A 23,446-nucleotide genomic window follows, 5' to 3' on the forward strand; every position below is an offset into this window, starting at 1 on the left:
ATTTGGGGACACCTGTCCACGTGCAGTGGGCGTGCCCAGCGAAATGCCATGTGCCTGAATCTGCTCGCAGCATCCGTGCACAACAGAAGCCTGGAGACTCCCTACGTGTCCAGCCCCCGGCACTGGCTGGTAAGTTAATGGTAGAGCCACACTGTGGAACATCATTGCAGCCAAGGAACAGAATGAAGCAACTTTTTATTACTGACATGGAACCACTCCCCAACGGCACACTGCAAAGTGGGGCGGAAAGCAAAGACAGTTTACATAGTATCTGCCATTGTGTAAAAGGAGGAAAAAGTATATACAAGCATTCTCATTCAGAACACAGCCTATTTCTGGAAGAATACATAAGATAATACTGATACTAACATACCGGCAGCCTCCCGGGACAAGACCTGGGGGTCTGCAAAACAGGGCAAGAAGGGGATCCCTTCTATCTTTGTCTTTGAAATTTTCTACTGCGTACATATATTATCTATTCAAAATTAAATAAAATAACTTTTTAGTAAAGAAGGAAAAGCTGGTAATAAAATGGAGATGAGGGTAAGCCGCTCGCTCCCAGAGGAGGAGAAATACCTCGAATGTGTTTCCAGAAGCGAGAATGTCCATGGGAAATCTTTACCCTCGGGCCGGCTGCCCCCCACTTGCACCTGGGCACTGTGGGCTGACTGACGTGCAGAGAATTAAAAACTTGTTTCAGTATGAGCCTGAGTAAAACAGAAGAATGATAGACCCATCAGCAGTGGTTGAAGAAAATTCATAAATGAATGCTTAACAAAGTCCTAAAGAAATCAAATTAGAATTTGGGGCCTCCGGGGCTCTTTCATAATGGCAAGGAAGTGGCAAGGCTCCAGCCATTCCTCATACACCCAGGGCACTACTCCTAAGGGCCTCTGAGCCTCCTGACCCTTCTATTTAAAAACCTTGAAGATAATCAGGAACTCACCTGGGTAAATGAGCTGGAGCAGGGCCCCTTCAAACCCTAGACCCCATCAGTTCAAATGGCCCCTTTCGGGATGCCTGGGTGGCTCAGTCCCTTAAGCCTCTGACTTCAGCTCAGGTCATGGTCTCGGGTCCTGGGATCAAGCCTGGAGAGCCTGGTGTCCAGCTCTGCTCTCAGAGGGGAACCTGCTTCTCCCTCTCCCTCTGCTCGTGATCTCTCTTTCTCTCTCAAATAAATAAGTAAAATCTTAAAAAAAAAAAAAAAAAAAGACCCCTTTCCTGGGGCAATACTGGTGTGGAGCTGGAGGAGATGTTCCAAAACCCAGCCTGCCTGGCTGGGGTACAATGCGCGGACCAATGCCACAGAAGGGGTCTCTGCCAGGTTTACAGGGGAGAAGGCTGGTTCCAGCTGACACCAGACTCGCCGCTGTGCAGAAGGGGCATGGGAGCCTCAGGGGCAGTGCAGGGAAAGCCGGGCCTTGAGGGTGGAGGGTAACTAAGCCCCTGAATCCTCTCCCACTGGGTCCCTTGCCCTCCCACCTTCCCTCAGGCCATTTCGGCTCTCCCATCCCTTCCCGTACCTCTTCCAGAAGCTTCGCTTGCCATGCCCACCCCATTCATGCCGGTCTTCAGCCCTCAAGTCCAACCCTCTGGACACTTGTTCCTCGTCTAGGTCTGTGGTGTTAACCAGGTTCTTGAGTTTATTTGTCTCCTGGACTACAATGAGCGCGGGGAGGGGGGTAGGTGGGAAGGGAGTTACTGTGTGTCTGTTTCCTCCCTCTCCCTGGGGTATAGGGCTCAATACCCCAGGGTGAGGCCCAGAGGCCTGGCTGGCTCTCTTGGGTCCTCCAGTTTTGGGGTTGCTGGCTGTCCCCCTAGTTGAATCATTTGAATTTGCTAAATGCCAAACTTCGTGAAACTAACTGAAGACAAGTAGTCTCATCATGCCCCTCGGCCAGAACACCACAAAAGGCTGTAATGATCCTGATACTCCCTTGCTACCCATCTGGGAAAAACACTCCAAGTCCCCACTCAGGCCCAGGAGGCTTTGCATGGTGTGGACCCTGCTCCTCCCTGATCTCCTCCCACCTTCTCCGGGCACACAGCGCTTGCTTTTCCCTCTCCCTGGAATGCTTTTCCACTCGCCTGGCCTCGTCTATGCACTCAGAGCCTTGCTCAAAGACAGCTTTCCTTCCCTACCCTTTCTAAAACAGCAACCCCTTCAGGGCCCCTGGGTGGCTCAGTGAGTTAAGCATCTGACTTCAGCTCAGGTCATTATCGTGGAGTCCTGGGATCCAGCCCTGTGCTGAGCTCTGCAGTCGGGGGTATTCTGGGTTTCTCCCTCCCTCTGCCCCTCCCCTGTCCCTTCCCTACCTCTCCCCCTCCCCCTGCTCATGCTCTCTCTCTCAAAAATAAAATCTTAAAAAATAATACAACAGGGGCGCCTGGGTGGCTCAGTGGGTTAAAGCCTCTGCCTTCGGCTCAGGTCATGATCCCAGGGTCCTGGGATCGAGCCCCGCATCAGGCTCTCTGCTCAGTGGGGAGCCTGCTTCCCCCTCTCTCTCTGCCTGCCTCTCTGCCTACTTGTGATCTCTGTCAAATAAATAAATAAAATCTTTAAAAAAAATAATACAACAAAGTAAAATAGCAACCCCTTTGGCACCTAGCTCCTCTCATCGCTCCTCCAGATCCGTTCACTCCTACTGTCCCCCCTGCGCTGTGCCCTGGGAGGCTGGCCCTCTGGCTTCTGCCTTCCATTCGGCAGAAAACAGGCAGGATACCGGAAGTTTGGAGGGCGGAGACTGAGGTCCTGGTATTAATTCCCCAGCGGGCTCTCTCCCTGCAGGGCTGCTGTGTGTGATTGGAGGCCACCATGAGCCAAGCCCTCAGCTCTTGGCAGAAGGCGCCCACACAGGCCTCTCTCCAGGTTCTGGTAACTGACCCCTCCCTCCCTGTTACTCACCCAGGAAGTACACCACCCTTGTCTTCCCTACACCACCCGTTGGAGATAATCCCTTTATTAAATCTTCCTTAAATTACCCAAAGCAAGGGCACCTGGGTGGCTCAGTTGGGTAAGCCTCCAACTCTTGGTTTTGGCTCAGGTCATGATCTCATGGGCCATGAGATCGAGCCCCATGCTGGGCTCAGCATGGAGTCTGCTTGAGATTCTGCCTCCCTCTCTCTCTGCCCCTAACCCCACCCACACACTAGCGTGGAAGCATGCATGCACACACTCTCTAAAACAAATAAATCTTTAAATTATGCAAAGCACACAATGGCTTTCCTTTCAGGACCCCACTTCACCACCCGACGTCACATGTCTGCTGTCGGTGAGCTGTCTGTCCCACAACTGGACCACAAGGTCAGAGAAGGTAATGACCTTACTACACTCTGTGCTGTATCCCAGCATCTGGCTCAGCGCCCGCACTAAACAGCTCAGTTAATGTTTGTTGAATGAATGAATGCGGAAAGAATGGATCGATATAATCTGGAGGGGATATGGAGGCTCGAAGGAAAAGTCAGATTTTAGGAGGTGCTGGCCAGGAAGAGCACAAAATGCGGCATGGGATGTAGGAGTGATGAGAATGGCCTTCTTTACTCAAGGCATAACCATTCTCCCCTTGACGTCCTTCATCGAATTTCTCCACAATCTCTAATGCTTTGGTTTTGTTTTCTTCCCACTGGAATTGACTTCCCTGGGGGCAGGGGCCATGTCTGTCTTGTTCACCGTGGTATCCTTACAGCCTGGAATAGTGCCTGGCCGACACAGAAGGTGCTAGATCCACATTTGTTGAATAAATTAAAGAGATAGGAGTTATCCAAAAGAAACAATGGACTGGCAGAGACTGGGAAGCCAGGTTGGGCAGGTTAGATTTGGTGTTAAAAAGCCATAGGGAAGAACTGCGAGTTGTCCTCCGGGGAGGGACGAGACGTAGAGGACGGTGGGCTTGCAGGCGACACAGGCGGGGAACAGCAGGGAGGTGAAGCATCAGACTGGCACAGGGGGAGGAGGTGGCAGAATTTGGTGACTGACCCAATGTAGAGGAAGAAGGAAGATTCCAGAGTGTTTAGCCCTGGGGAGGGGTGGGGGGAAGGGGGAGATGAGACAATGCTGTAAAGCTTGCCACCAAGGCTGACTGTGTCACATCGGAGAGTACAGCCAGACAACTCAGTGGCCAGAGAGCTATGGACAGATGCTGAGGACTCCCGGGGAGGTACCAGACAGAGATGGAATGATGAGCCAACTCCTTGCATAAGCAGAAGACTGTCTGCGACCATCCACAGCTGGGTGGGTCAGGGGGAAGAGCCAGCAAACAAAGGGGAAGCCAAGAGGTAGAATAACAAAGGAAGGGAGAGCAATGTCCTAGAAGCCAAGGGCAAAGAAACAAGGTCACACATCAGAGGCAGAAGCTGGGTTGGCCTTCACTGAGGGCCCCAGCCTAGAGGAGCACCTGACTGCGGGCCTCCGGGCCTGGCTGGCAGAGCCACGGGTGCCAAGTCAGGTGGCTTCTGTGTTCAGGAGGGGTTTGCTGCCTGTCCCACCAAGGCATTCCTGGGCACACAACCTCAACCTTGTTTGCGGCGGACTGCCGGCTGTCCTCCAGATCCATTCTTTTGTTCTTCCCACGGTGACGGAGCTCCCAAATTTTACCCAGACCTCAGCTAAAACCCACATTTCCTCACTTCCCTCCAGTTTGGTGGGGCCACTGACTAGGAGGGGGCAGCTTCCGGGGCTTGAGCTCTCCTGCAGACGCCTCCCCTCAGGCTGGACTGCGGACCCAGTAGAGAGGGTAGCAGCCGCCTTCCATCGCATGGATGGGAGCAGCACCTGAGATGATGGAAAAGCCATGAAACAGAAGGACGATTGACACCATCAGGCCACCAAACCAGCCTGGACCGCCTACTCAAGAGTTTCATAGAAGGCATACATTCCTGTCCTAAACCACTAGATTTTGGGGACTTTTGGAGACTCTCCATCCCAACTCCTACTAGAACACACCATTTAATCCAGTAGAGAGATACCACCTTAGGTCAGAACAAAAGTTGTCCCAGATGGTCTCTGCCAGGACCCCCACAGGGCAGGGAAAGAGGCCACAGGCGTTTCCTCTGACAAGACCCTCACTCTCCTTGTGCCACTAGTAGTACCTGTAGTCTCCTTTATAATCTGCTACAGATCCATTATTCATAAACAGATCAAGGTCCTTCACAAGCCTTTTTTGTGTCTTCATCTACTTCATCAAGGAATGGACAAGAGCTGTGATTGGCAGCCTCATCCTGCCTCCCCATCCCTCGATCTGTGTCACTGGTTCCATTCCTAGCTCCTTCCTCTCCCACCTGCAGACCAAAGACAGTGTGGGTGTGTGCTGGGAATCAGTTTGTACATAGTAGCACCCAATGCATTTGAGGGACAATCATGTATGACCGTGAAGGAACAGCCAAAGGTAAAAATGCCTGAGCTCGGGAGCAGGATGCTGGGTACGGACTACGGCTCTGGGACTCAGCAGCCGAGGGGACTGTAGGAAGCTACTGCCCTCCCGGTGCCTCCCGTCCTGAGTTGGAAATGGAAGCCATAAGAAAATCTACTATGAGATCACTGTGAGTAAATGAGTCAATACATGTAAAGCAGTGATGGACAAGAGTTAAGTTCTGTTAGTATTAGTTTTTTATATGTAATTTTTAAAGCAATAGGAAAAAGTCTGGCAATGAAATAATATTGTCATTTATAAACCTTGGTTACAGACATTTCTCATTAAATCCTCCTCCCGAGGTATAATTATCCCACGTTATAGAAACTGGTTTGGTAGTTTAGTGATTTGCCCAAGATTTCACAGATGGTCAGTTGTGGGACCATGAATACACATGTCCGAAAGCTTTGTTCTACTGAATCACATGGCCTCTTACAGCAACTTCAGGATTCTAGAAAAACAAAGCACAGGAACCGCAGTTCCTTTTACGCTTGTTTCCCTAGAGGCCCAGGCCATTTTGTTACTGGTTTCTCAGTTTCCACTGGTTACTGTTTAACTGCCCCTTGGTCAGAAACAAAGGAAAGGAGCCTGCTGAGTGTCTTCGCCAGAGGCCAGACTGGGGGCTGCTGACCCAGGAGGGGGCGCCCAGGAAGGGGCGTGCTTGCCGGTAAAGAGCAGAGGGACTGTTGTATACTTAGGAGACGTGAAAACCAATATGGTGTGTGGATCTTTTTTTGATCTTGATCCAAGCAACGTAACTATTAAAAACAAACAAACAGAAACATTTTTGAGACAGCTGGAAAAACCTGAGTATGAACTGGATACTAAAGGCTATAATGAAATCTGTTCATTTGTTAAGTATAACATTGAGATAGTGATTATGTTAAAAAAAAAAAAAAAGTCTATCAACCCACACAAATCTGGCCCCCAACACAAAAAACATGAAGTCTTTTCAAAGGTACAAATGTAATTCAATGAAGGAAGAGTAGCTTTTCAACAAAAGGTGCCAGATCAACTGGACAGATACAAAGTAAGGAACCCTACCTAATCTCCCATCTTCTATAAAAATGTACTCGAAACAGATCAAGGACTAAAATGTAAAACATAAATTTATAAAAATGTTATAAAAAAAAAATGGAAAAAGATTTTCGGGAGCTAGGGCTTGCTGAAGAGTTTTTAGACCCAACACTAAAAATACCCGTAAAAGAAAACACTGATAAACTGGTCTTCAAAATTAAAAGCTTTTTGATCTGCAGAAGAACCTGTGGGGAGGACACAAGGACAAGCTGTGGAGCGGGAAAACGTCTTCAAACTGCACACCTGACAAGTTCTTTTATCTAGAATAAAGAAATTTACAAACAAACAACCCAATGAGAAAATGGGCAAAAGACTAAACTAGATTCCACCAGAGAGCAAATAAACCCCTCTAGCCATAAGGAAAATACAAACTAAGGTTAGAACAAGTTATTATTACACAACTGTCAGAATGGCTAAAGCAATATAAAATAATAACACCAAATATTGGCGAGGATGCGGAGAAACCGGATCCCTCATACACTGCTAACAGGAATGCAGAATGGTACAGCTACTCTGGGAGAGTTTCAGTTCCTTTTAACATTCAATGAGCGGTTACCACAGGACCCAGCAATCGCATTCTTGGATATTAATTACAGAGAAGTGAAACTTATGTTTACATAGACCCTTTCCACAAATGTACATAGCCACTTTATTCATACTAGGCCGAAACCGGAAACAGCCTCGGTGTTCCTCAAAGTGCGAATGGTCACACGCACTGTGGTGCAGCTGTACCGTGAAGCAGGACTCAGCAAAAAAGAAAAAACAACAAAGGAACTACCGATACACACAACCTGGAGGGCGCTTCCTCATGCCGAGTGAAAAAAGCCAACCTTGAAAGGTTATAACTTTATGATTCCATTTATATTAACAATTTTTTTAAAGTAAATTCTATGCCTAACATGGGGCTGGAAGTCACAAACCCTTAATCAAGAGATGCATGCTCTACCGACTGAGCCAGCCAGGTGCCACCATGTCTATTTTTAAAGATTTTTTTTTTTTAAGATTTTATTTATTTATTTGACAGACAGAGATCACAAATAGGCAGAGAGACAGGCAGAGAGAGAGAGAGGAGGAAGCACGCTCCCTGCTGAGCAGAGAGCCCGATGCATGCGGGGCTTGATCCCAGGACCCTGGGATCATGACCTGAGCTGAAGGCAGACCCTTAACCCACTGAGCCACCCAGGCGCCCCAACAACCTTTAAATACAATCATAAAGATGGAGAACAGAAGAGTGGCTGCCAGGGGTTAGGGACGGGGAGGGGTGGATGCGGTTATAGAGAGACTGCACAGGGGAGCTGGTGGTGATGGAAACGTTCTGTATTTTGATCTTGATCATGGTGGTTGTTACATGAATCCACATGTAACCAAACTGCTCAGAACCACTCACACGGAGGTCAAAGTGAAAACCGAGTAGGCACTATGGGTTGTACTGGGGCCAGTCTCCTGGGTCTGATACTGCACCTGTTACACAAGATGCTACCACTGGGGCAAATTGGGCCAAGGGTACATGGTACATATTTTTTCTTTCCAACATCCTATGAATCTATAATTTCAAAATGAGAAAGAAAGAAAAAAGGTTTATCAGAGAGAGATGTATGGTGACCTATTTACAGATTAAATGACACAGGTCTTGCGTTTACTTTAAAAGCCCAGGAAGAGGGGAACATGGGTGGCTCAGTTGGTTAAGTGTCCTCTGACTCCCTGTTTCAGATCAGGTTGCAATCTCAGGGTAATGATCTCAGTGAGACTGAGCCCCTGCATCGGCTCCTCACTCAGCGGGGAGTTTGCTGGTCCCCGGTCTTCCCCTCTGCCCCTCCCCTCTGCTTTTGCTCTCTTTCGAATAAATAAACAAAATCTTAAAAAAAAAAAAAAACACACAAACAAACAAAAAAACCAACCCTCCAGGAAGGAAAAATAAAGGAAAAAAAGGTGGGAGACATTAACAAAACAGAATTGAAAAGATGTTGCTTAGTGTTGAAGCTGGGCGAAGGACATAGAGGGAAAGCATATATGTTCCTCATTCTGTGTTTGAAAATTTCCAAAGTAGAAAGTTTTAGATAGCTCCCAGGGGTACTCAGTCCAACAGAAGGACTAAACCTTATCTGCCTACAGTCTTAATCCTTGCTGTGACTTTTGAATACAAATTAAATTCAAAATATATCATTCTGTTCCATTTGCGGTTTTTATTATGACCTTTGATTAAAAGCTCATAAATCACATCCTTAATCTGGCTCTGTTTACTACTTTTTCCCTCCAAGAAGTCTCCCAAAGTTATAAAAAAATAGACATTTATAAATATACACTGAGAATTATGCACAGTTTTTACACAACGATGGTCGGGTCAATGTTTCAAGCTGTCTTATCACCTCCCAGGGCCTCTCACCCAGAACAGAATTCGGGTCTCTGATCTCAAAAGCAGAAGGGGCAACATTTTCCCAAACCTGGCTCTTCCCTTGGCAACATGGCATGGAGCAGGTGCTGGTTTTGGACAGTAATGGCGAAAGAGGAAGAAATGCAGAAATGCTGACGAGGGTGGCTGCCCCGAGGGCAGAGAACAGCAAGCTGGCAAGGTCTCAGCCCTGCACCTGCCAAGACGCAAACCCAGGCCTGTACACTCAACCCGCGAAGAATTGCCACAAGCCGAATCACAAACTCGGCAAGGGCCCACTCTGACTGCCGTCCAGTCGACTATCATCCAGAGTTTCAGGCCACTACAAACCTGAATGCTTATTTGGTCCGGAGTGGGGGAATCCAAATATCTCCCTGGCATGCCATCCTTGGGGACTGACAAGCAGCTCTTTGCCTCCGGGCAATGGGATGGAGGGCCCTAAAGCAACAGTGAGGCCAGAGGAATATGGAACCTGCCGTCAAGTTTTTTAAGTTTTCAAATTCACCCAGAGCATGGAAGATCAGGAGAGGACTCTGGAAGCGGAGCATCAGGAAGTTTGATACGGACCTCAGGATGCTAACCCAGGGAACAACTTGTTTATCCTGTGTTAACTTCCAGGTGTCACTGGCATTTTTCTTCTTTGGACTTTGGTTTTTAAATCTCTTCCTTTGGAGACCAGCCAAAGGTATCAGCTTGCCCAGAATCTTCCTCAACACTTGGGATTTTTGGTTTTTGTTTGTAGGGTACATCAAGGATGAAGTCTTCTCTCCCCAGGAGGAAAAGAGGTTGATCAGATTCAGACGTGCTTCTGGAAGAAGACCCTAGCTTGGTCTGCAGGCTCCACCAATCGGGGGACCATGGCCTTCTGTCCCTGCCAGCTTCCAGCAGCCTAGCCAGGCCCATCCCTCAAAATCTCTCCCTCCCCCACTCTCCCCATCAAATCCTTTTCCTGTTGTTTACAATCCGTGATTCCTCTACAAGTCACACCATAATATATTCACTGATTAGCGCTCTTGTCAGAGAAAAGCTCTTTCCCAGGATGGAGCGGGACTTAGTTGGAAGTCCCCAAGCACACATCCCACAGAGGGAGAGTCGGTGCTGTGCGCACGCGTCACTCTAACTCCTGTGTGTTTAACAGATCTGTGTGTGCTTGGTCTTCCAGGGTTCAAAGGAATCAAATCCTGTGACGATAACTGAAGTCACTGTCTGCTCCAGCGCCCCACAGTACGGCCAGGGGGATTAAGAAAGTCTGATCATCACCATCACGTCTTCCTCCACCCAAAGATCCAGTGAAATTAGGTAGTCTTAATATTGAGCTGGCTATTAAAATCATGCCAGGTCATGCCAGCCACCAGGGCTTGACCGCGAGGAGGCCACCCTCTCTTCTTCCCTCCAGTGGCTTTAACTGCCCCAGGAGAGTGGTGTCCACGTCTCTGTACAAGGCAGGCTTCCTTCTCGGCTCATGAGAGGGACCTAGAAAGAAGAGGAATCCATGGAGCCTGCTGGTAGGGGAGGCCCCACCTGCTCTCCTTCTAAGGGGGACAGCTCTAGGGCTGTGAGGGCTGGCCCCTGGGCCGCAGGGCGCTCAACCTCTTTGCAACAAGAGGTACACATGGGGGATGAGTGAGGAGAGGAAAAGGGAGAAGATTTCCTTTCCCTAGATTCAGACCCACTGGGGAGCCTCTCCTTTCTGCCAGGGAGCAGAGAAGACCACCTCGGTTGGCCAGAGAAGCCTCTCGGCTCCCCGGCCTCCAACTCACTTCTTCCTGCGAATCTTGGGTTTCTTCACAGGCCGCAGATAGGGGTTATCGATGACGTTCTCCTCCCCATTCCGGCTGCCCGATAAGGAGGGGTTCTGCTGCAGGACAGAGGTGTTCTCCTTCTCGGCTCCAGAATCATCCTTTGAGTAAAAGCCGAAATAAAGCAAAACACCAACGGCATAAGGAAAGAGATCATGTCCATAATAAGAACTACTATTAGCATCCCTTTCGTCAAGAAATAAGAAGCCCAGGGACCATTTTCTTTCTAATGTACCTATCTCTGTCCTGGAGAAGTAAGGCCCAGGCACGGACCAGCTAGCAGAGGAAGATGAGAACACAGCTTGGACACAGGGCAGCACGGAAAACAAAACTCTGAGTCTCTTGAGAAGGCAAGGACATGAGTTAGAACAGAGCCCCCTGGCAGGAGCGAGGAGTCAGAGGCAAACAATTAGACACTCAAGGAGGAAACCCGGCTTGTGTGGAGATAAAGAAATAGAGAAATGACCCGTGATGCTTTGCAGGACACAGGGCCAGAACAGATCTTGTGCACAGGGCCTCTCCTGGGCCAAACTGAATGCCAGGCATAACCAATTTCCCTCAGATTCTCAAATATCTGCTACCTGCAACAGGTACCAACGGTCATATTGCAGCAGAGGCCTAACATTCTTTGAGCCCTGAGGGTTCCCGCCAAGGCAAAGAGAGCACACAGGTGCCAACACGGGAACGTCAACGATACTCCCCATCTGTGACCCATGGCTCAGCTCTTTCACTGTTTGCTTTTTGAGGAAGGTGATTTGGGAGAAAAGTTTATAGGTTTACATATATTCCACATGATCTCAAATTAAAACATTTTTTTTAAAGATTTTATTTATTTGTCAGAGAGAGAGGGAGAGCGAGCGAGCACAGGCAGACAGAATGGCAGGCAGAGGCAGAGGGAGAAGCAGGCTCCCTGCCAAGCAAGGAGCCCGATGTGGGACTCTATCCCAGGACATTGGGATCATGACCTGAGCTGAAGGCAGCTGCTTAACCAACTGAGCTACCCAGGCATCCCTCAAATTAAAACATTTTTAAATCATAGTGTGTAGACATATTAAAAGTAGGTTGAAACGTTAAAAACTGGTTCTGGGAATATCAGTGATTGATTCTCCCTTATTTATACTCTCCTCTATTTTCCAAGTTTTTTAAAATGAGCAGAAGCTGCTGGGGAAGGGGGAGAAAAATCACACCAAGGCCTTGACCTAGAAGCTCAGGCCTGAGGGGCTAGAAGTGACCAGCAGCAGCTGATTGGGCTGCGCCCCCTGGTGACAGGCCACCGCTCCTGTCACTGAGATTCCTGTTTAGTAATTGAGGCAAAAGGGTACCTGACCTCAACCAGGAGATTCTGTTGTCCAGACAGTAGGGCAGAAGAGGACACTGTGACTGGATGACAGGAACAGCAGGCTCCCTCACAAGGGACAGCAAGCAGTGCAGGGACTCCTGTCTCAGGCTTAGCGAGCCTGAAGAAACTGGCTCCCTTCTAGGTTCCGCTTCCCAACCCCCCCCCCTCCCGCCAATTCTGTTCTCCCATCAAACCCAGTTCCATCCAGGGTCCCTGTGCTTTCCCTCTCCCACAAAGTGACCTAGAACCACTGTGGACCTTCTGGAGGCTCTCTTAAAAGGGAATGCCCCCAGGCTAACCTAGCTCATGCCAGATGACCAGACCTGCCTGGGATATTTGGCTCCCAATCTTTCTGAAGTTGTTAATGGCTTGGTTTAGTAACTCACCCCTACTTCCCTGCTGTCCTTTCTCTACCGGAAATGCCCTATCTTAAAGTAGCGGCAAGTTCCTTCAACCACAACTTAAGTGTTTCCTGAGATAATAAGGATGGGAGGGACAGTGAGGGGCACAAAAAAGCCAGCTCTGGGAGCTCTGCCAGAGGGCACTAGGCTTCCTTTGTTCGGCTCACTTGTCTCACAAGGCCAGGATGTGGGTCCTGAGTCATGGGACAACAGCTTCTCTTCTCCCAAGTAGAGCTGGAATGGCCACTTTCTTGCCTCCTTCAGGGACAGGGAGCCTTGAGATAGGGAGGGACAGGAGTAGATAAAAGTAAAGTACCAAACTCATGGAGATTTGCTTGAAAAAGGTGGGAGCAGAAGAGTCTGTCAGAAGCTCCCCAAGCCTGTGAAGGCCAGAGTGTGTGCGCTCTGGTGAGCCCCCCCACGCCCCGGGTGACTGCAGTGCCTCAGTTTCCAATGCCATCTTTCTTTCCTGACCACTGCTGTGGGCACCTCTCTGCCCTCACCTCTCTTCTGACTCCCAGGCTTGCATAGCCACCTGCTCACTCAACATCTCCACCGGGCCTCGAGAGGCATCTCAGACTTCCGTGCCAGAAACGAAACTCCAGCCCTTCCCCTGAGGCGACTCCGTCCTTCCAGTCGTTCCAGCCACAACTCCACCGTCACGCTTGCTCTTCTCTCTCAGACTCCCACAACCAAATCTGTTAGGATAACTCCCTGGCCTTACCTTCAAAATACGGGTAGAATCTGACCACTTCCGCTCTCTCTACTGCAGCTGCCCTGTTGGACCCTCAGGAGCTCTCATCAAGACTAGCGCAACAGCTTCCTAACTGACCTCCCCCACAGCCCGAGATCTTTGAGGAAGTTCTGGTATGTCCCTCCTCCATTTCACACCCTCCCACAACTCCCACACACCCAATTAAAAGCCAGTTCTGAGAGCTGACTGCAGGATCTTAACTGACTTGACCTCAGCCTCCCTCCCACAGCCTCCCTCAGCCACAGTCCTACTCACCTCTGTGTTGTTCCTCAGGGCCTCTGAACTGGTTGCTCCCTTTCCAGAATGCTCTTCCCCAGATATCCACATGGCTCACTTGCTCACTTCCTGCAAATCTCTTGTCAAATGTCTCCTCAGTGATGTCTACCCTGATTACCTTATTTAAAACTGAAACTTCCATCTTTCACCCTGGATCTTCCCCTTCCTTGGTCCCCTTGCCCCAACAATAGCATCTGCATCTTTAATACACTGTAGATGATTCATTTATATATTACACTCATTGTTTCTCCCCTCCCCCACCCTGGCCAACACACAGGCTTCCAAAAGACAGATGTTTCATTAGTTATTTTCACTGAGGCATCCCAATCACCCAGAACGGTATCTGGCACATATAGGTACTAAATAAATACTTGTTGAGTGAATGAATGGTACATTGTTGATAAAGGAGCACCAAGTGTAGATATGGGTATTATCATAGAAGGCAGCTAGTTCAAATATACAAGGGAAAAAAATTCTCTTACACATAAGTTAAAATGAATAGTCCTTTTATATTCAAGTACATGGAGAAACCGGAACCGGATTAAACAAAGTAACCACCTAGCAACAGTCCTTGAAAAAAGTGCTGCCATTGGTAGATCAAAGAATAATTTAAAATACCAGTTATTTAATTCACTTAACGATGTTAACAATGTCTGTAAAGCACAGATAGAAAACACAAGCGTCTACACGGAGCTGGTCAGGTCCCATGGTTACGTCCACACAGTAGAACACGATTGAAGGCTAAGGAGGGCTGAAGAGGCTCCCGACATACACATATGGAATGATCACCGAGATACCCCAAGAAAGGGAACAAGGAAGGGAACACTGTGACTTGCTATTTGTGTTTAAAACAAGGAGGAAACGGTGTCTCTGGAGGATACACAAAAGACTGGGGACACTGGCTGCTTGGTAGGCGGGGAAGCGGATGACAGGGAACAAGGATGGGGTAAAGGAGGGTGGCCATACATTTCTTTCTACATTGTGAATTTTGAAACATAGGATTGTATTTGCCATTCAACAGAATAACAGGAGTAAGTCCAATCAACTGTGTATCTGTTGTTGCTAGGATCCTTTTCTTGAGGTCTCTTTATTTATTTATTTTTATTAGACGAGCAGGTGGTGGTACAGCCTAAAATGGCGGGAGGTTGGGGGCGGGAGCCATCAGCCAGGCACCCAATGTACGCTGCTGAGACAGGTTTTCCTAATCCTGCTTGTACTTGTGAGGAAACAGACTCAGATGTTAGGGGATGCCACCCAGGTCAGGTGATCTGGAAAGCAGCGCCATCTGGATTGGAGGCCAAGCCAGCGTGACTCTGAGGGTCAGCTCTTCCTACTCTCTGCCGTCTGGCTTGGCCTCTCGGCACCCTGGAGTCCTACAGCAGCTCCCGTGTTCCTGCAGCCTCGGCTCACTCATGGCCATGACCTGACCTCTGTCACCACCTGCGGTGTCCAGTCACACCTCTGCGGACCCTTTAGCTACTTGGTATTTACAAAGGGATGGTGGTTCTGCTTGGAGGATGCCTCCTGTTCATAACGTGAAACTCATCTGAGTCCACGACCATATCACCACATCGCAGACCAAATGAACTGAGTCCAAAACAGAGGTGGAGAATAACAAGGTCCTCTGCTTTAGGTAAAGCCATGGGCTTCCAGCCCTAATTCAGAAAGGAATAATCCAACATTAAAGAGATGTGTGTTCAAGCAAGGAGGCCCACCGGCAAATAACAGAAGACAGCACAGGCCGCGTTCCACCAGCATACTGGGGCTGCTGGCTGCCACCTGCCGCATGGAATCCCGGAGAATGTGCAGAATGCTTGGTCCAATGATAACCACCAAGGCATCCTTTGCTTCAAAGACAGGGCCAGCCTTAAAGGATGGATCAATATGGTAAGTGGACCACAGGGTCCCACAAGCCTTAAAGGCATTTCAGCTTCTAGCAGTTCCATAGCTGTACTTGGCACTTTCTCAAAAAGATGCAGAAACACGAGTGGGGTCTTATCCTTGCACATGCTGAGTACAATACCTCGATACCCAGATGAGAACATCCAAGAGCCCTGACAAGCGTGACTCACCCGCTTTGGTCTCTGTGCTCGCACACTTGGTCTCCTCCCCCGGGAGTGAAATGCCCCTAACAAGACAAACCCCTCCACCAGGCCCTGGCCCCTAGAGCCCTTACCTCTCACCTACCAAAGAACATCAATCGAAAATGTCTCTTTCTCTCCTGCATCCATTTTTCCTCTCTATCAGATCATCCCAACAGCATACTGACATCCTGTTCTTTTTATCTTAAAGAAACAAACAAAAATAAAAACGGTTCTCTTAACCCCTTAATGTTCCCCCTTTGGCCACCACTCCATTTTTCCCCTTCCCTTTACAGCAAAGTTCCTTGAAAAAATTGTCCATAAAAGCTCTGTCCAATGGAACCTTCTGCAATAACATCAGTGTTTGCATCTGCACTGCCCGGTATGGTAGCCACTAGCCAGAGGTGGCTATCTGAAAAACGGCCAGTGTGACTAAGAAATCATATTTTTAGTTTTATCTCAATTATATTAATTTCAGGGGTTTTTTTTAGATTTTTTTAAGATTTTGTTTTTAAATAATCTCTGCACCCAATGTGGGGCTCGAACTTACAACCCCAAGATCAAGAGTCACACACTCCGCCTACTGAGCCCACCAGGCACCCCTAATTTCAGTTTAAATAGACACACATGGCTACTGTAATGGGCAGCACAAGTCTGTACTTATGGAGTCCAGTTCCTGTTCTTTTTATCCTTACCCATTCCCAAGGAGCTCACCCAGTCTCACAGTTTTAAACACAACCTACAAATTTGCATCTCTACCCCTAACAGCTCCTCAAACTCCAACTCCTATATCCATCTCTCCATGTGATATCACCACCAGGTGTCTAATAAGCATCTCAGGGTATCCTGTTTCACTGGAACACCTGCCTCTCCTCCCAGCCACCTGGCCCACCCAGGGCTTCCCTATCTTGGCTGAAGGCAACTCCATCTTTCCTGTTGCTCAGGCGAAATGCCTTGCATTCCTCTTTGGCACTCTCTCTCTCTGAACTCATACCCACTCCATCGTTTGGCTCTGCTCTGAAAATAGTCTAGAATCTGACCAAATACTCTATCTGACCACGTCTCATGGTCTTCGCTTCTACTACCCCACTCAGATTACTGCTGAGCCTCGTAAGTAGACTGTCTGCTTCTACCCTTACTTTCTGCAGTCCACTCTCAACAGCAACCTGACTGACCTTGTTAATAAACCTCCATCAGGCCCTGACCTCCCCTGCTCAGCATTCCCAATGGCTCCCACCTTACTGAGAAAAAGCCCAGTGTTTAATACAGTCTTTAAGATGCGACTGCCCAGGAGCTCCCCCTTGTTCATGCCTCCTTGATGGCCTTGAGGTTCCTCAACACAACAGCTCCCACCTCAGGGCTTTGCATCTCCTGTGCCCTCTGCAAGGAATGCTCTACTCCCAACTGTGTACAAGCCTTGTTCCCTTCAGGTCTTCCTTCAGTTGTCACCTTGTCAGTCCCCCTACCCAGTACCACATACCCCTTCATGCCTATACTACTTCCTATCTCCTAATTTATCGTTTTTCTTAGCTACATGAGGGCACGAAATTTTGTCTATTTTGTCTCCTACAAATTCCTCAGTACCTGCAACTGTGCCTGGCTCTGGCCGATACCTGTTCAGTATCTGCTGAATGAATGAGTGATCCCCACGACACGGACTTGTCTCTTAGGCAAGCGCTCATGTCACACTTGGATCATCACGAGCCCATCATGCAAGTCCCTACCACAAAGACAGAGACCCGGGGTGGGTCGTGTCTACTTAGGGTGACAGGCTGTGGGCAGCACGGGCGTGTTTTGGGGGTATTATGAAGCAGAGAGGAGGGAGGACCCACCGTGCTGATATGAAGAGGGAGGTTCTCTGTGTCCGTCTGCTCATCCTGCTCCGAGGAATCTGTCTCCTCCATCTGCTGCATCTCCAGCTCCGATGGAAGAAGGGCCGTCAGGTAGGGGATGGTGAAAGGCCTGGCAGCGATCACTGGGGAATGGGAAGAGGGGGGCCATTCCAGTCACAGTGTCCCTGCCGTGGGCCAAGGGCCTTCTGAGAGTTCCATGGGCAGCAACAAACAGTCATGGCTAACGCGCTCTGAACCCTCACCACGAGCCACTCAACACCCCATGTGCTATCTTTAATCCTGGCCCCCACCCTATTCAGTGCAACTGCCTGCCCCATTTCACAGATGAGGACGCTGAGTCATGGAGTGGCCTCCTCAAGCACACAGAGAGTGGCAGTGTGGCATCTCAATTCGGGCACTATGACCTCAGAGCCCACCTTCACCACGTATAACTAAACTCAGATAAAACTGCGGCTGAATCCTAGCAAAGCGTCAGCTTCATGATCCTAGACCCAAGGTCAGTTAAGCTCTCTCAGCCTCGTTTCTTGAGTGAGGATATTGATCCCTAGAGGCTAAAGGACTCCAGTCTAAATACTGGACCCGAGAACTCTCTGCATGCATCCATCCCCTGAGCTAGAGGGCACTTCAAGTAAGTGAGCATTCCAGTCCTTCCAAAAGGCACTGATGAAAAGAAAAAATTATGAATTAAAAAAAAAAATTAAATGAAAGACATCATCTATGTGTACTTCGATGGCAGAACATTATGTGCAGGAGACACTCTGAGATGACTTTTGCTGTGCCTCCGATGTAGGGTCCCATGGTTGGAAAGAGCTAGTGTGCATTCTATCTACCAGCTGTGTGACTTTGGGCAAATGACTTCATCTCTTTTCTCTAAAAGCCTCTAATGGTAGTGGGAACAGTTCCTGACTCACAGGTTTGTGAGAGGATTCAGTGAGAGAACATAAGGGAAAACACTGGTGAACTGTTAGTGGCTCTCATTCCTGGGCCAGGCCCACAGTGAGCCTCCTATAGGGCCTTGCTGACTGAATCAGTCACCCAAACTCATTTGTCTCATTCTCCTCTGGCAAAACCGAGGCCCACAGTGATGAGGTAACGTCAGCACCCAGATGAGAAATTCAGTGACATGGAGCCTGTGAAAGGACATGGTGAAGGGCAGAGACAGGGGTAGGGGACGTGGGAGGGGGGTGGGGAGGTATTTGATAAGTGCCCCGCTGCCTGCCTTCCGTGTCCCTCCTACTCCCAGAGCAGCCACTTCCGCTGGGTGAGTCTCTCTGAGGCCTACTGTCAGTCATCCTCGAGGCAGCTTGAACTCAACCTCAGACAGCCGATCCCAAAACGGGCCATAACATTTTACAGTCCCCCTAAGACCTGGGAACAGGAGCCAAAAACATGCAAAGACAAAGACAAAGCTTGCCTTTCTTCCTATCATGCTGAGAGAAAGGAAAGATGGAATGATTATTTCAAATGACAAGACAGGATCCCCAGAGGGGACAGACTCTCACATGGAAACGTGCTGACGTCATCTTTGAAAAGACTCTGAGTCTCGCCTGTCTTGGCCATAAAGCGGGTGAGTGCCCGCTCCACATCTCGTCTCTGGGATGCAGCCTTCTCCCGCAGGACCTGGTAGTCTGACACGGGCTCACGGTACGTCTGGAAAGAGAAGAGCAAAGACACTAGAGGGATACCAGTGGATCATTCTTGCTGTTGTGATCTCCTCCCACCCTTCCAATGTGTGGCCCACTGATGTCACTTGAAGCCAAGATCCCCAAGGGCAGTAGAGGGGCAGAAAGAAAATGATGTAACTATTACTAATATTTGTTTTTGAGCTTCAAAATTAAGAACTGCACATTTACTATGACAAATGCCCCAGGCCTTCATGTAGCTTCTGTGACAGTGGGTCTCAGGCATAAGAGACGCACCCTGAAGGGAGAGTGGGAATCCCCCCTGGGAAGCCGGGACAGGGAGTCCCATTCCACCCCCAGTTCCACCAGTGTAATGGGACATCTCACAGGAAGTGAGTGGCTGCTTACATATCGGCTTTTTTAAAACCAACCTTTACAAAGTGGCTATGTTGTCCCAAAAGAGCCTCAACAAGAAACCCAAGACTGAGGCTATTAAGGGAAGTGCGAGAGAATGAGAAAATGGTGGGCTGACACTCTGGCTCCTAATTATGGGCTCTTTGGCAATCATGTCACCCAGTGAAAGATGACCGAGAGCTCATCAATGATGAGAAGTTAGTGTAAACATTTTAAACTGCAATGGTAAAACTGACATTTTAACCATGAACAAAAAAGCAACTGCTCTTCATGATATGGAGATTCAATTTTTTAAAGAGGTACTGGACCCACAGGCAGCAACTACTACAGCTGAACTCCTGATGACCCCTGTCCAGGCCCTGAGTATATATTCCGTAGAACGCAAACAAACATGCACCGAAAGATATGTCATGGGTGGAACGCACATATAAAAGTCTGAGTATCTGGGGCACCTGGGTGGCTCAGTGGGTTAAAGCCTCTGCCTTTGGCTTGGGTCATGATCCCAGGGTCCTGGGATCGAGCCCCACGTTGACCCCACGGGGTCTCTGCTTAGCGGGGAGCCTGCTTCCTCCTCATTCTCTCTCTGCCTGCCTCTCTGCCTACTTGTGATCTCTGTCAAATAAGTAAATAAAATCTTTAAAAAATAAAAAATTCTGAGTATCTGACAGTTGATATACAGAAATTGCCAGAATGTTCACAGCAGTGTCATTTGTGTAAGCCAAAACCTAGAGAGGCGCAAAAGCCAAAAGATTATGCATATGTTGAATGAACTTCAATTACACCCAGCGACACAGATGAATCTGAGACAGAACGTTGAGTGGAAGAAGCCACGTAGTTTACATAAAGCACAACAACTGACAAAAGAGTTTATGGTGATAAAAATTAGATTACCTTTGGGGGGCTAGTTGCTGAAGGGGGATGGGAACCTTTAGGAAGGCTGGCTTAGGGTGTTTTGTTCTTTTTTTTTTTTTTTAAGATTTTATTTTTTAGCAATCTCTGCACCTATTGTGGGGGTTGAACTTACCACCCCGAGACCAAAAGTCACCTGCTCCACCGACTGAGCCAGCTAGGCGCCCCATGGGATTTTTTGGTTTTGGTTTTGTTTTGTTTTTAGCTCAGGTATTAGTTCAACAGGCGTGTGCACTTAGTAAAAATTCATCAAATTGTACATTTATTATTTGTGCTTTTCTGTACGTTTGTGATATTTTATTAAAAGTATACTTAAAAAAAAAAGGAGGTATTGGAAACATTCCCACTGTTGTCAATGTTAATTCAAGTGTGTCGCCTGTATGTATGCTTCCCCTAGCTCCACTGAAACACAGAAACAGCATTTTCGGACGTGTTTAAATTTTCCCCAAATAAAAAATTGGAATGGATTGTGAACGTACTTGTTAAAAACATTAAAATGCAAGATCTTGGGGCGCCTGCGGGGCTCAGTGGGTTAAGCCTCTGCCTTCGGCTCAGGTCATGATCTCAGGGTCCTGGGATGGAGCCCCGCATCAGGCTCTCTGCTCAGCGGGGAGCCTGCTTCCCCCTCCCTCTCTCTGCCTGCCTCTCTGCCTCTCTCTCTCTGTGTCAAATAAATAAATAAAATCTTTTTAAAAAAATGCAATATTATTTTTAAAGACGACCATTTGACATTCAAGAAACTGGAATTTTAATAGAAAAATTTTAATAAGATTCTTCAAATAACCAGTCGATGAGAACGAAAACAATTACGTTTATGATTTTTTAAGGGCAGCCGATGATGCTGCACAGCTTTGCAATATGCCTTTTCAACTATGAGAGCTGTTCAAGAACCAAAGTAAACTGACCTTTGGATCAGACCTCTGACTTACTATCCCGACTGTCAAACCACAATTCCAAAAAATAAAGAGCAGAGGCGATCCCATGGCTGCCACTGTGGAGGAGCAAACAAGTTTCCTGAACCTTTAATAAGGGTGAGATGATCTGTTAATATATTTAACTTTGGCAGAGTGCTACATTAGAGTCGTGTCAATAAGCAAACAGAGGAATATGGGCTTAATACTTTTACTGACAAAGAGACACCGTATAAGAGTGGAAGACTGTTGTAGGTTCAACTGTGTCCCCCCAAAAAGAGATATGCTGTTGAAGTCCTAATGCTGGTACCTCAGAATATGATCTTGTTTGGAAATGGGGTCATTGCGAGATGTAATCAGTTAGCATGAGGCTGAATTGGAGTACGTTGGTACTAGTCCAACAGGACTGTGCCCTTAGAAGAAAATGGCGGCATGCAGAGAGAAACAGAAAGTGCCCTGTGAAGACAGCGGGAGGGACGCATCTAGAAGTCAAGGAACACCACAGACTGCCTATAAGCCACTCAAAGCGAGGAAGAGGCAAGGAAGGATTCTCCTACAGGTTTCAGAGGGAACCTGCTGACACCTTGGTTTTGAACTGCTAGCCTCTCGAACTGTAAGACAACGCATTTCTGTTGTGCTAGGCCACCTAGTTTGTGGCACTTTTTACAGCAGGCAGCCGTACGACACCCATACAGAGACTACTGGTCAAGGACGATGGCCGTGTTGTAGTGGCGGGTGACCATCTATTTCTGAGGTGTGGAGAAATGTCTGGAGGACTTGCCCCCAAAAGCTGCCTGGTGGCCATATGTGCACCAGGACATGGGGTGGAGATGAGGACAAAGGAGGTGTGTGAAGACCCCTGGGCACTACACACCTCCCCAAGGGGAGGTGAAACCATGGATCTGGCAAATGGGAGCACATTCGAACCCTGGAGAACATAATCCTCCTCTGCCAAACTTTGTGTCAATGAGGAAAGACGTGCTGAGCCCTGAACCGCCCTTCTATCAGCAAACTCTTGGGCTCCAGCCTAACAGTCAGTAGGAACTGACTACTTCTGCATCGGTCCCAGTCCCCAGCGTGGCCGCTTCACTCACCGGAGTTTTGATGTAGGTGTGAGGGTCAGGGAACTCAGGAAAATGGCTGGGGATGTGTGGCGGATGGGGTCGGTTCTGCCCTGCAGTGAGGGCCTTGGGGGTCACGGGCTGATTGGTCACTGGAGCTGCAACAGAGTTACAAGCCATTATTCCGCCGACCCAGGCTGTGCATCTCTACCCTGTCCCCAATTTTCTCAAAGTAAATGCTGGACTTCAGTGCTCTCCCTGTACAACAGGCAGTTTGTATTCCTATCAATAAAGGGCCTTTAACGGCTTGAGGACCTGAGAAGGTCACCCCTGCCACACCCGGCCCTGCTGGATGACCTGGGGTCACAGTCGCGCGTAGGACAATCTGCCGGCATGCTGCGTAGGCAGGTGAGTGGGTGGCTGTGACAAGTTAAATACATAAGGGAGACGCAGAGGAACTAAGGAGAATCAGTGGGCTGGGGGCTCTTTTTCCATAGAACCCAGATGACAAAGACAAACCCTGAGCCAGGCAGGGTAAGTCAGTATGGGCTAAAGAAAATGAGAAGGGATTAAAAATGGTCCTTTCTGGAATGCCTGGGTGGCTCAGTCATTAAGCATCTGCCACCGGCTCAGGTCAAGATCCCAAGGTATGGAGCCACACATCAGGCTCCCTGCTCAGCAGGAGGCCTGCTTCTCTCTCTCCCACTCTCCCCTGCTTCTGTTCCCTCTCTCGCTATGTCTCTCTCTGTCAAATAAATAAGCAAAATCTTAAAAAAAAAATTTAAATAAAAATAAATGGTCCTTTCCACTCTACTCTGAGAGTATTTGTTATGAGACCAGTGCTCTAACCCCTGAGCTATGGAGCCATGACCGTATTTCTTAAAAAGGTGCAAGCATGAAAAGAATGCAGAGAAAAAGATCTAGTATATTCTCCTCAAGGTCCTACAGGCCCAAACTGTTACTCCCAAGTCAGTTTATGGCACTCACTTCATCTAAGGGAGAAGTCATCATTTGTGTAAAGGGACAGAGTAAATATTTCAGGTTTTGCCAGCCATATAGTCCATCACAATGACTTTAACTCTGCCATTATAGCAGAGGGATAATAACTAAACATGGCTGTGTTCCAATAAAACTTTATTTACATAAACAGGA

General features: G+C 48.3%; 1 protein-coding gene across 10 annotated transcripts in view; it reads right to left on the reverse strand.

The window, feature by feature from the left end:
- Positions 1-471: 471 nt before the first annotated feature.
- The window catches only part of TAF8 (TATA-box binding protein associated factor 8), a 28,468-nt gene continuing 5,493 nt past the window's right edge, over positions 472-23,446 (reverse strand). Inside the window, exons 5-9 of one of the 10 annotated variants that reach the window (XM_032862197.1) lie at positions 22,328-22,452; positions 18,880-19,027; positions 17,357-17,499; positions 10,635-10,774; positions 9,730-10,347 (exon numbers count right to left, since the gene is read on the reverse strand). In XM_032862197.1, the coding sequence (XP_032718088.1) occupies positions 10,335-10,347; positions 10,635-10,774; positions 17,357-17,499; positions 18,880-19,027; positions 22,328-22,452 (569 nt within the window). In that variant the 3' untranslated portion in view covers positions 9,730-10,334. Of the gene's footprint in view, positions 708-9,729; positions 10,348-10,630; positions 11,411-11,704; positions 15,099-15,507; positions 15,729-17,356; positions 17,500-18,879; positions 19,028-22,327; positions 22,453-23,446 lie in introns of those variants that run through there. The other 9 variants (XR_004383224.1, XR_004383225.1, XR_004383223.1 and 6 more) reach the window with 9 other exon arrangements.

The sequence above is a fragment of the Lontra canadensis genome, unplaced genomic scaffold (assembly GCF_010015895.1).
Source record: "Lontra canadensis isolate GAN:19392208 unplaced genomic scaffold, GSC_riverotter_1.0 scaffold23, whole genome shotgun sequence".
NCBI classification, from domain to species: domain Eukaryota; kingdom Metazoa; phylum Chordata; class Mammalia; order Carnivora; family Mustelidae; genus Lontra; species Lontra canadensis.